The 12,617-nt window shown below is 42.6% G+C and overlaps 1 protein-coding gene and 1 long non-coding RNA gene across 2 annotated transcripts; one reads left to right on the forward strand and one right to left on the reverse strand.

Annotated features, from left to right (window-relative positions):
* Nucleotides 1-937: 937 nt before the first annotated feature.
* LOC138900560 (uncharacterized) lies at nt 938-2,465 on the forward strand. The gene is made up of 2 exons (XR_011411655.1): nt 938-1,327; nt 1,933-2,465. It is a non-coding gene; the product is annotated as an uncharacterized lncRNA (long non-coding RNA).
* Nucleotides 2,466-9,717: 7,252 nt separating this feature from the next.
* Nucleotides 9,718-12,100, reverse strand: LOC138899711 (protein WEAK CHLOROPLAST MOVEMENT UNDER BLUE LIGHT 1-like). The gene is made up of 4 exons (XM_070186397.1): nt 11,941-12,100; nt 10,604-11,055; nt 10,520-10,530; nt 9,718-10,438 (listed from the first exon to the last, which is right to left on the reverse strand). The coding sequence occupies exons 1-4, from the start codon at nt 12,098-12,100 to the stop codon at nt 9,718-9,720; spliced, it is 1,344 nt and encodes a 447-aa protein (XP_070042498.1).
* Between the last annotated feature and the right edge of the window lie 517 nt (nt 12,101-12,617).

Raw genomic sequence — 12,617 nt, forward strand, 5'->3', positions numbered from 1 at the left:
TGTTAAATTTTATGTTCTTTAGCACGTTTTACCTTGAAATTTTTATGTGGTATGTTTCATTTTTGTATCTATGTGGTACTTCAATTTTCCTGAAGTTCTAATAAGGTCTTTTGCATGGTAATGGAACTGGAAGTACGTCCAACTCTTTATTTTCTTAGATATATTTTGTAGATTAATTAAATTTTTTAATCTTCTTTAGGAGAACTATATTTAATTGTTTGCTTTTACTTTATTTTTAACTCATCAATAGTATAGATATTTCCAGCATAAGATCCAAATGGTAAACTCTTACTATGATATTTGAACCTATTTTTATTTTTTGCCTTTTATTATTATCTTAGTAAGGAGATGATTTCTTAGCAGGCTAGCGTTAATATTCACGTATTTTCGTGATATTTCATTTGGCTAGAAAATTGCAAGTCAACTAATTAAGAAGGTGGTATTCGCGCCTTTTCTTTTAAACTGAAATTTATAAGGTAGCATTTGGTTAACTCATTAAGGCATCTAAGAATTTTTTTTGGAGTACAGTTTTATGTTTACTGGGTTAGATAAATAATATTAATAATTATTTTTTAAGACTTGAAATACCTTGTTTAATTTTTTTAAATTAAAGTATATCTTTTAATAATATTTGTAATTTTAAAAAGTTTGTACTCACTTGTATTGGATACACGCGCAACGCGCGTGTCCAGAAACTAGTATATATATATATATATATATATATATATATATATATATATATAATACTAAAAGTAAGATGATCATACCTTCAAAGTTGATTTGCAATAATATCCTTTTAAATCTAAGGGACCATTTTGTCCCCAAGAAAAAAGCATTTCCATTAAATAATTTTTATTTATTACATTAAAAGTGAAGCGGGTGAATTAGAAGGGAAGGAATGGTAATTTACTACTTAACACACTCAATTCAATGAATCCAATGAGAGTTGAGGGTATTCTATGTCTCTTTCATTTACTTTCCATAAACGTTTCCTATGATTATCATGGAAAACGCTTCTCCTCTTTTTATTTTTTTCTTGAATTTTTAAGAGACTTAACCATAGAGGTTTTGAATGTTAGGTTTTCACCCGTAATTATTATAGCTTGTCAGTTTTTTAAGTTTAATTTTCTTAATTATTCAGCTTTGATTGTTTCTTTAATTTCTTTTATCTTTAATGCTTATAATATTTTTGCATTGCAGCCTTTTGACATTCTTCATTACACTCTATAACGATTCACAATAAAGTGTCTATGGTGGTAAACTTCTGCACATATGAAACATCTGTGGTTCATGCTTTAGAGCAGAAACGATACTTTTTCAACTACAAGTAAGCTTCTGATCTATTCTTTCCTTTAATTAGCTTAGATAATTGGTGATTTTTAATTTTATTATTCTAAGTTATCACAATGTTAATTCCCATACTGATGAACATGAAACTTCCATGTTGACAAGGAAAGATTTCTATCAGTGCAGCGTCTGAATATTTCATGTATAATGAACAATGAACAATATCATTCAATTTGAAAAAAGAATAGAGGTAGTAATTTTAATGCATTGCTATTTCTATTTCTTTTCTTTTCCTTTCTATAATGATGTTCTCATAATTTTGAGTGACAAACTGTAGAATTGTTGCCGAGAAGTAGCAAGGAAAGAAAAATCTCTGAATAGAAAAATAAAAGAATATTGTATGATACAGGCTTGAGAAAATGAATATTTATTCCACCAATCACGTTATATTTAGAAGTTATTACCCAAGAAGTTGCGGTGTACGTTTTTAATTAGGGCATTTCAAGAAAGCAGAACATTGGGTTGACTACACAAATTGATTGGTTACTGTTAATATCTACATGACTATTCTTATGCACTGTGTACGATCAAAACCGGTTGACTCAGTCGTACGGACTGGTCGAGACAATGATGTTTCGATCAAAGGGTATCTGCATGACAAGCTCGGTCGAGGTCCGAAGTAAGGGCATCGAGCTTCGAATCGAGTTTCGAGCTATAAGACCGACCAATGACAAGCCCGGTATCATTATCGAACTCGTATCCAAATTGAACTACGAGGCAAGGCGCAGATTATCGAAGATGCCTAGACCGACCAACGCTCACCCCGAATATCGATCCTCCAAGGCAGAATCGAGCTCGAACCAAGACCGGGGGCTCAATCCAATACCGAGCTCGAGCCAGAATCGAGCTCGCGGACAAGAGTCATTGCAACCACACTATGGGGGAGAATCTTGGCAGAAATCAAGGAAGAGACAAATCATCATGGGTCCTCCACTACATGCATTATTTTATTATTTTGTTATAGATAAAGCAATGACCCTCTATTATAAAAGGGAGGGTCCTTGTAAGCTATGGGAAAAATAAGATTGCAATAGACAGATCTTCTCTCATACAAAAAAGACATCTCTTTGTGCTTATTTTATTTGATCTTATTCAATTTCTCTGTTCATCATTTTCTATCATCACAGTCAAAATAGTTGTATTGTTATTTTTGTATCAAAGGATATTACGTATCCTTAGAACCATACATAAATTTAACATTATCTGATTTTTCGGGTAAACAGTTTGGCGCCCACCGTGGGGCTAAGGGTAACAGTGATTGTTTGATATAAATCTACAGTACACTTCAGCTTACAACTTCAAGTCAGCAATGGCTTTACCTATCGACCTCGAAGCCGACCTTCAAGATGAAACCAACAACTTGGCACCCAGGGTCGGAAGGCTACCTGACGATGGCAACGAGGCTCGAGTCGAAGAACCCGAAATTCGAGCCGAAGTACCATTAGATATCAATTCACAAATAGCTCTGGAGGCAAATCAGCGTTCCGAACCGGAAAGAAGCATTCAGGGCGGTGCTCGACCCATAGCCCGAGACACCCACAACACGGGGGAAATCGGGGTCAACTTGCGTATGATCTTCGAAATGCTACAAGCCCAACAAGTAGCGATAGCTCAGTTGTAGAGCCAAACTCATATGCAAAGCAGGCCGGACTCCAATCCACTTCTTCGAGAAGTCACCCCCATAACGGAGCCCGCCATAGTGAAATCAAACGAGCAAGAATCGGGGACCACTCCTGAAATTGCTAAATTGCTCGAGGAACTCACAAAACGAGTAGAAGCCAACGACAAGAAAGTGGAAACATATAATTCCAGGGTCGATCAAATCCCCGGGGCTCCGCCAATGATAAAAGGGCTGGATTCGAAAAAATTCATACAAAAGCTTTTTCCCTCGAGCGCGGCCCCAAAACCAATCCCCAAAATATTCCGTATGCCCGAAATTCCCAAATATAACGGTATGACCGATCCTAACGAACATGTCACCTCCTACACATATGCCATCAAAGGCAACGATTTAGAGGACAATGAGATCGAATCCGTGTTGTTGAAAAAGTTCGGGGAGACCCTCGCGAAGGGAGCAATGATCTGGTATCACAACTTACCACCAAATTCCATCGATTCTTTTGCCATGTTAGCAGATTCGTTCGTAAAAGCACATGCTGGTGCCATAAAGGTTGCAACAAGGAAATCAGACCTCTTCAAAATAAAACAAAGGGGTAACGAAATGCTGAGGGAATTCGTATCCCGATTTCAAATGGAACGTATGGATTTGCCATCGGTCACAGACGATTGGGCCGTACAAGCTTTCACCCAAGGGTTGAACGAGCTATGTTCGACAGCATCACGTCGGCTGAAATAAAATTTGATCGAGTATCTAGCAATAACTTGGGTAGATGTACACAACCGGTATCAATCGAAAATCAGGGTCGAGGACGATCAATTGGGAGCTCCGTATGGACCCGTGTATCAGAACCAGATAACCACTTAAAACCAGAGGGAGATCAGCAGAGAACAAAGGTCGAACAGAGACCGATATCAACCGTACGTCACAGATCGGATGAACAATGGTTCAACACGTAATACAGTCCGGAACAATCGGACTGATCGAGGGCAAAATTCTCGGGGACTTATGAGCAAAAGCGACTTTGATAAATATGTCGATCCTATAGAAGCTCCTCGATTATCAGAGTATAGCTTCAACATTGATGCATCAGCCATCGTGTCAGCTATCGGACGCATCAAAGACACCAGATGGCCTCGACCCATGCAGACCGATCCTGCCCAAAGGAATCCCAATCAAATGTGCGAATATCATGGCACCCATGGCCACAGAACGGAAGATTGCAGGCAATTAAGAGAGGAAGTGGCCCGCTTATTTAACAAAGGGCACCTTCGGGAATTTCTGAGTGATAGGGCGAAGAATCATTTTAAGAACAAGGATTTTGGCGAGCAAAACGAGCTAGAAGAACCGCAGCATGTCATTCACATGATCATCGGCGGCGTCGATACCCCTCAGGGACCGGTGCTTAAACGCACTAAAACATAGATTGTGAGGGAAAAATGACCTCGGACTCAAGATTACACACCCATAGGGACTTTGTCTTTCAATGATGAAGATGCAGAGGGAGTCATCCAACCCCATAACGATGCACTGGTAATATCCGTACTCATGAATAAAACTAAAATTAAGCATGTGTTAATTGATCTAGGTAGCTTGGCCAATATCATCAGATCGAGGGTCATAGAACAGCTCGGCCTGTAGAACCAGGTCGTACCCGCAACTCTGGTTCTAAACGGATTCAATATGGCATGTGAAACCACCAAAGGCGAGATAATCCTACCGATAAACGTGGCCGGAACCATCCAGGAAACAAAGTTTCACGTGATGGAAGGCGATATGAGATATAACGCCCTTTTCGGAAGGCCATGGATCCACAACATGAGAGCTGTACCTTCGACCCTACACCAGGTCCTCAAATTCCCAACATCGAGAGGTGTCAAAATAGTGTACGGGGAACAACCGGCCGCAAAGAAAATGTTCGCCGTCGAGGAAGCAAAATCAATATCTTCGTCTTCGCCGATAAAAGGATCGGGTTCAGAAGGAGAACAGAACACCAAATAGCAATCATAGACATCGGCTTCGACCCAGCCAGATAGACAGAACATCGAAGAAGATGATGATCAATGGATCCCTCGATCCTTCGTGACCCCCGATGATTCCGACGCCACCAAATCAACAATTGAGGAACTGGAGCAAATCATACTAATCGAACACTGGCCCGAATGAAAGGTATACCTGGGAACGGGTTTGAGCCCCGAACTCAGCAAGAAACTTATTCAATTTCTTATCGATAACATCGACTGTTTTGCCTAGTTCCATTTAGATATAATAGGGATTCTACCGGATATAATGGCGCATCGGCTAAGCTTGGACCCTAGGTTTAGACCGGTGAAGCAAAAAAGAAGACCCCAATCGGAGGTAAAGCACGCATTCATAAAGGATGAGGTAACCAAACTTCTCAAAATAGGGTCCATTCGGGAGGTGAAATACCCCGAATAGTTAGCCAATGTGGTTGTAGTGCCTAAAAAAGGGAACAAACTTAGAATGTGTGTGGACTATAAGGACTTGAACAAAGCATGCCCCAAAGATTCCTTTCCGCTGCCCAAACATCGATCGCATGATCGATGCCACGGCCGGCCACGAGATCCTCACCTTTATCGATGCCTATTCCGGGTATAATCAAATTCAGATGAACCCGGAGGACCAAGAAAAGACTTCATTTGTGACCAAATATGGAACATATTGTTATAATGTAATGCCTATGCCCTTCGGGCTAAAAAATGCAGGGGCTACTTATCAACGCCTAGTAAATAAAATGTTCGAAGAACAAATAGGTAAATCAATGGAAGTCTATATTGATGACATGCTAGTTAAGTCCCTGCGTGCAGAGGACCATTTGGCCCATTTGTAGGAAACGTTCGAGATTTTGAGGAAATACAACATGAAGCTCAACCGTGAAAAATGTGCTTTCGGGGTCGGTTCGGGCAAGTTCCTCGGCTTCATGGTATCAAATCGGAGAATCGAGATTAACCCCGACAAAATCAAAGCCATTGAAGATATCATCATCGTGGACAGCGTGAAAGCTGTACAAAGGTTAACAGGAAGGATTGCAGCCTTATGCCGATTCATTTCGAGATCATCACATCGAAGTCACAAATTTTTCTCTCTACTCAAAAAGAAGAACGACTTCGCTTGGACTCCGGAATGCCAATGAGCGTTACAGGGATTAAAACAATATCTATCGAGCCCACCACTACTTCACACTCCAAAAATAGACGAAAAACTTTACTTGTACTTGGCGGTATCGGAAGTCGCCGTAAGCAGTGTCCTAGTTCGAGAAGAGCAAGGTACGCAATTTCCCATTTATTATATAAGTCGGACCTTAGGAGAAGCGGAAACTAGGTATCCGCACTTAGAAAAATTGGCACTTGCCCTGATAAACGCCTCTAGAAAGTTGAGACCGTACTTTCAATGTCACTCCATAGGCGTATTAACCACCTACATACTTCGTAATATTTTGCATAGGCCCGAACTATCAGGCCGATTGGCCAAATGGGCCGTCGAACTCAGTGGGTACGATATCGAATATCAACCCCGTACGGCCATCAAGTCTCAAATTTTAGCAGACTTCGTGGCCGACTTCATGCCAACCCTCGTACCCAAAGTTGAAAAAGAACTCCTGTTGAAATCGGGTACATCGTCGGGGGTATGGATCCTTTTTACGGATGGGGATTCGAACGTGAAGGGGTCCAGGCTAGGCATAGTTTTGAAACCACCCACGGATAACATTATTAGGCAAGCTATTAATACTATCAGGTTAACTAACAACGAGGTTGAGTATGAAGCCATGATTGCAGGTCTCGAGCTAGCTAGAAACTTGGGAGCAGAAATCATTGAGGCTAATTGTTACTCTTTGCTGGTGGTGAGTCAAGTAAATAAAACCTTCGAAGTCCGAGAAGGTAGAATGCAAAGGTATTTAGACAAACTGCTTGTCACTTTGCACCATTTCAAACAATGGACTCTACGGCATGTTCCACGAGAGCAGAATAATGAGGCCGATGTGCTTGCGAATTTGGGATCATCGGTCGAGGTAGATGATTTGAGCTCGGGGACTGTCGTTCAACTTTCGAGATCGATAATCGAAGATGGGCACGCCGAGATAAATTCTACTAGATTAACCTGGGATTGAAGAAACAAGTATATTGAATACTTAAAGAACGGATAGCTCCCATCAGACCATAAAGATTCCAGGACCCTACAGACTAAAGCTGCTCGATTTACGTTGGCTGCGGACGGAACACTATATCGAAGGACATTCGATGGACCGTTGGCAGTATGCTTGGGACCGGGAGATACCAATTACATCCTACAGGAAGTACACGAGGGCACTTGTGGGAATCACTCCGGTGCTGACACATTAGTTCGAAAAGTAATCAGAGCAGGGTATTATTGGATCGATATGGGCAAAGATGCGAAAGAATTTGTTCGTAAATGTGACAAATGTCAAAGGTTCGCGCCAATGATCCATCGACCCGGAGAGCAACTTCACTCAGTCCTATCCCCATGGTCGTTCATGAAATGGGGAATGGACATCGTCGGCCCTCTGCCATCGACCCCAAGTAAAGCCAAACTTATTTTATTTATGACTGACTATTTTTCTAAATAGGTTGAAGCGCAGGCGTTCGAGAAAATAAAAGAGAAAGAAGTTATAGACTTTATTTGGGATCATATCATATGCCGGTTCGGGATATCTGCCGAAATAGTATGTGACAATGGGAAGCAATTTGTTGGTAGCAAAGTAACAAAGTTCTTCGAAGATCACAAAATAAGAAGGATACTATCAACACCATACCACCCCAGTGGGAACAGACAGGCCGAGTCAACGAACAAAACTATTCTTTAAAACCTGAAAAAGAGGTTGAACGACGCTAAAGGAAAATGGAGAGAAATCCTGCCCGAAATCCTTTGGGCATACCGGACAACGTCAAAATCCAGTACGGGGGTGACACCATTCTCCTTAGTATATGGTTCCGAAGCATTGATACCAGTCGAAGTCGGTGAACCTAGTCCCAGATTTCGATTCACGACGGAAGAATCAAATAACGAGGCTATGAATACCAGCCTTGAATTATCAGACAAAGGACGAGAAGCTGCTCTCGTCCAATTGGCTGCCCAAAAGCAACGAATCGAAAGATATTATAATCGATACTCCGCCATTTCAAGCCCGGGGACTTAGTGTTAAGAAAAGTCACCGTCAATACCCGGAATCCGAACGAAGAAAAACTAGGACCAAATTGGGAAGGACTATATCAGGTGCTCGAGAACGTCGGAAAGGGATCGTAGATGCTCGGCATTATAAACGGCAAACAGCTATCAAGCAGTTGGAATGTATCACATCTAAAACGGTACTACTGCTAAGGTACGACCCTTCCATATTCATTTAACTGACCCCTGCAGAAGTCTAAACAAAAGCTAAGATGGATCTTTCGCTTGGAAGCATGTGTTGCGCTCTTTTTCCCTTAGACCGGTTTTATCCCAAATGGGTTTTTTTCGGCAAGGTTTTTAATGAGGCAACCATTGATCGTGCTGCACTTTCAACAATATCCGAGGCCTTCTTTCAATCGAACTCGAATACTGGGGGGCCATTAGGCCCTCAAATACATCAAATTCAGATGCAAGAAAGTCATTTCACAACAACAGGGTTCCAATAGGAAAAATTGTAAAGAGCCAAATAGTCAAAACGAACCATGCTCATGTAGACTGGCCCGAACCCAGGCGCAAAACATGAACACATGTATAATGACTTGAGATTTATTGTACAATCAGAGTTAAGAAAAACTCAACCATTAAGCCTACGGGCCACATTATTTCGAGTTCGAAACATTCACTCGACTATTAGGCCTACAGGCTAATTTCATTTCGAGTTCGAGCGAGCACTCACTCGACCATTATGCCTACGGGCCACATTATTTTGAGTTCGAAACATTCACTCGACTATTAGGCCTATGGGTTACTTTATCTCGAGTTCGAAACACTCACTCGACCATTACGCCTACGGGCCACATTATTTCGAGTTTGAAATATTCACTCGACTATTAGGCCTACGGGCTACATTATTTCCAGTTCGAAACATTCACTCGACCATTAGGCATACGGGCTACTTTCATTTCGAGTTCGAGCGAGCACTCACTCGACCATTACGCCTACGGGCCACATTATTTTGAGTTCGAAACATTCACTCGACTATTAAGCCCACGGGCTTCTTTTATTTCGAGTTCGAGCAATCACTCACTCGACCATTATGCCTACGGGCCACGTTATTTCGAGTTCGAAACATTCACTCGACTATTAAGCCTACGAATTACTTTTATTTCTAGTTCGAGCAAGCACTCACTCGACCATTACGCCTACGGGCTACATTATTTCGAGTTCGAAACATTTACTCGACTATTAGGCCTACGGGCTACTTTTATTCCGAGTTCGAGCAAGCACCTGCTCGACCATTGCGCCTACGGGCTACATCGCTTCAAGTTCGAAACATTCATTCAACGGCTAATAAGCCTATAAGCTACTTTTACTTTGGGTTTGAGAAAACACTCACTCAACCATTACACCTACGGGCTATATTTCTTCAAAGATTGAATCATTGGCTCAACTAGCAAGCCTAAAGGCTACATCACTTCAAGTCTGAAAAAATAATCGATCGATCATAGAGACCACAAAGTCAACATTTGATTAAAGTATTCACAAAAACAAATCGACCTTGTTATATATACAAGATTGCCTACGTGATTGATTACAAACGTAAAAAATTAAAAAGCTTCCTGGTCACCCTCTGGGGCATTCGCTCCACTGTCGAGCTCTTCCCCATCCTCAGATCCGCTCTTGCTGCCGCCATCATCATCATCATCGGAAGCCAAGGCTTCAGCTTCAACTTCGAGCTCTTTAACCCTTTTTATCTCTTCGGTAAGGTCAAAACCTCGAGCATGTATCTCCTCGAGGGTCTCCTTCCGAGACCTACACTTAGCAAGCTCGGCAACCCAATGAGCTCGCGCATCGGCAGTATCCACCGCCTCCCGGGCCTCCATTTGAGCAGCCTCGGTATCAACCTGATATACAGCAATAGACTTATCCGCCAAGACTTTTGATGATTTAACCTCCGCCTTAGCCTCAGCAAGCCGTATTTCAAGTTCCTCGATCTTCTTAGCTTGAGCCGACCCTTTTTGCTTGACACTTCGAAGTTGAACATCGGCCGATAATAGTTTGGTCAAAATGGTTTCTTTTTTCGCAGCCAGGCGGTCGAGAGTCTCCTTCCACCGATTGCATTCAGCTTTGATTAGATCAACTTCTTCTCGAAGCAGCCCGATCTTTTCAACCTTTTGCTGCAGCTGAGACAACGAAGGGTTAACTTCTACAGTCGAGTCAGACCCATACTTTAACAAAATGAGGCTCACCTGCTTATCAAGTTTAGCCCCTTCTTCACGAACCTTAGCCAAATCTGCTTGGAGGTCCTTTATAGCCTCGTCCTTTTGGCTGCAAAGAAGATGCAGGGCGTCTCTCTCACCCGAGACCTTCCGAAGCTCGGCCTCACATTGGCTAAGATCGACTCAAAACCTATTAATGGCCTGCACAGTAAGGAAAAAACACAAGTCAAGTATGGAAAAGAACAAAGGAACCAAGTGTAGAAGAATCTATTACCCGAGTAATGAAACGTTGGGCCTTCTCTAGTAGAAGAGAAGTGTCACCGATATCGGAAGCGTCATAGACTCCAGTAAAGCAATCCCTAAAAGGGTCTCCTACACTGGAGCCTCCACCCATATCGGGGGTCTTCAATTCTCGAGCTTCCTTTAACGCCTCCTCAGAAAACATTGGAAGAGAAGGTGAGTGACCCATCGTCATAGCCCCGAGAAAATCATTCGGGGTGCTCCGATCAAGACTCGGGACTTCAGGACTGACCCCGACTGGCACAACCACCATTGGCTCAGGAGCTCTAGCAACCTCAATAGCTTTCGCAGATCGGATCACCAAAGCCGAGGCGTTATCTTCTTCTTCCTCTTCTTCTTCTTCTTCTTCTCTCAGTCGTTGGACCGAGTCAATCGAAAGGGCAATTTCTTTTTTCCTCACCCTCCGAGTTTTGGGCTTGGTGTCCTCTGACCGAGAGGAAGCTTTTCGCTTCTTATCTTTCCCCGGTTACGGGACCGGGGACTTGGTCCCTTCTTCACCACTCGAAGGCCTCAAAGCGGCATCCTTGGTTACGCCTACATGAGAGAAAATCGGTAACAAATAGAACACAAAGAATACTTCGAAAGAAACAAGAAGCAAAACCTTATCATGGTTCTTGGCCTCCCATCTACCTTTAGCCAAATCACGCCAAGCGCGTTCGGCGTAAGATGAAGTCGAGGCTAACTTCTGAACCCAATCCTCGAGGTCAGGTACCGCTTGTGGCATCCAAGGGGCAGCTGAATATCAGGGAAAGACATCAAAAAAAATTGGGAAAAGACACGAAAAACAAACAAGAATCACTTACGGTCGAAATTCCATTCTTCGGGAAACGACATCTTCTCTTCCGGAATAAGGTCACGGGTCCTCACTCGAATGTAACGACCCATCCAACCCCGATCCTTGTCTTTATCAATGCTCGACATCAAAGCCTTCGATGCCCGACGATGAAGTCTGATTAGTCCTCGAAAGATCTGAGGCCGATACAATCGTATGAGGTGATTCAAAGAAAAATCCAGCCCCCAACTTTGATAGAAAAGAAGCGAAGTGAGATCTCTATATGCCAAATAAAGGATGAATTTGACCGAGGGTGACCTGGTACCTTTTGCAGAATTCAATAATCACCGGGTCGACAGGTCCCAACGTGAAGGGATAAGTGTAAACACTTAAAAACCCCTCCAAATGAGTGATGACGCTCTCATCGGGGGATGGAATTTGCAACACGACCTCGGGACCCCAGTTACAGTCTTTTCTGACGGCCTCGAGGTGACCCTCCGTTATAGAGCACATATACGTCGACACATGCTCACATCGACCTGGAACGGATGAAGGATTCTCTACCTTAAAATCGATCTTCAGAGTGCACGGGCCGGGAACATAATCGTGAATGGACGGCTCCACCAGCGTCTTATCGCCGGACGGCCGTGAAAAAGAAGCTTTCTCCTTCTGAGGTACAGTTTTTGAAGTTTTCGCCATAGATACGAGAAGAAGGAATACAAAGGAAAGTGAAAATTTGACGGTACCAAAAACTCTAGTGTGGATGGCTCTAAAGTGACGAAATAGAGAGGAAAAATAAAGAGAATTTGGAGGATTGAAGACGCAAAAGTGATGAATGGTGGAAGGAAAGGCTATTTATAGATTGGAGCAATGACGGTTCAATATTGCGGTGGCCGACCACCTTCTGACACACATTAAATGCCTCGGTAAAACCGAGCCGATGGGACAGTTATCGCATACGTCATGGTCGAGACCGATGTAAACGTCACCATATATCTGATCGAGCTGTTGAGAAATCATATTATTTATCGCCACATCCTTTTCCGAGAAACGATGGGACTATCTGTGTACGGTCAAAATCGGTTGACTCAGTTGTACGGACTGGTCGAGATAATAATGTTTCGATCAAAGGGTATCTATATGACAAGCTCGGTCGAGGTCCGAAGTAAGGGCATCGAGCTTCGAGCTATAAGACCGACCAATGACAAGCCCGGTA

The sequence above is a fragment of the Nicotiana tomentosiformis genome, chromosome 10 (genome assembly GCF_000390325.3).
Source record: "Nicotiana tomentosiformis chromosome 10, ASM39032v3, whole genome shotgun sequence".
In the NCBI taxonomy this organism is placed as follows: domain Eukaryota; kingdom Viridiplantae; phylum Streptophyta; class Magnoliopsida; order Solanales; family Solanaceae; genus Nicotiana; species Nicotiana tomentosiformis.

Bases quoted from the DNA above. Each gene is read 5' to 3' on its own strand.
- LOC138899711 (XM_070186397.1), bottom strand. From the start codon at position 12,100: ATGGCGAAAACTTCAAAAACTGTACCTCAGAAGGAGAAAGCTTCTTTT. The intron at 11,056-11,940 runs GTCGATGTGAGC...CCTCTCGGTCAG, and splicing joins GAATCCTTCATCCGTTCCAG to AGGACACCAAGCCCAAAACT.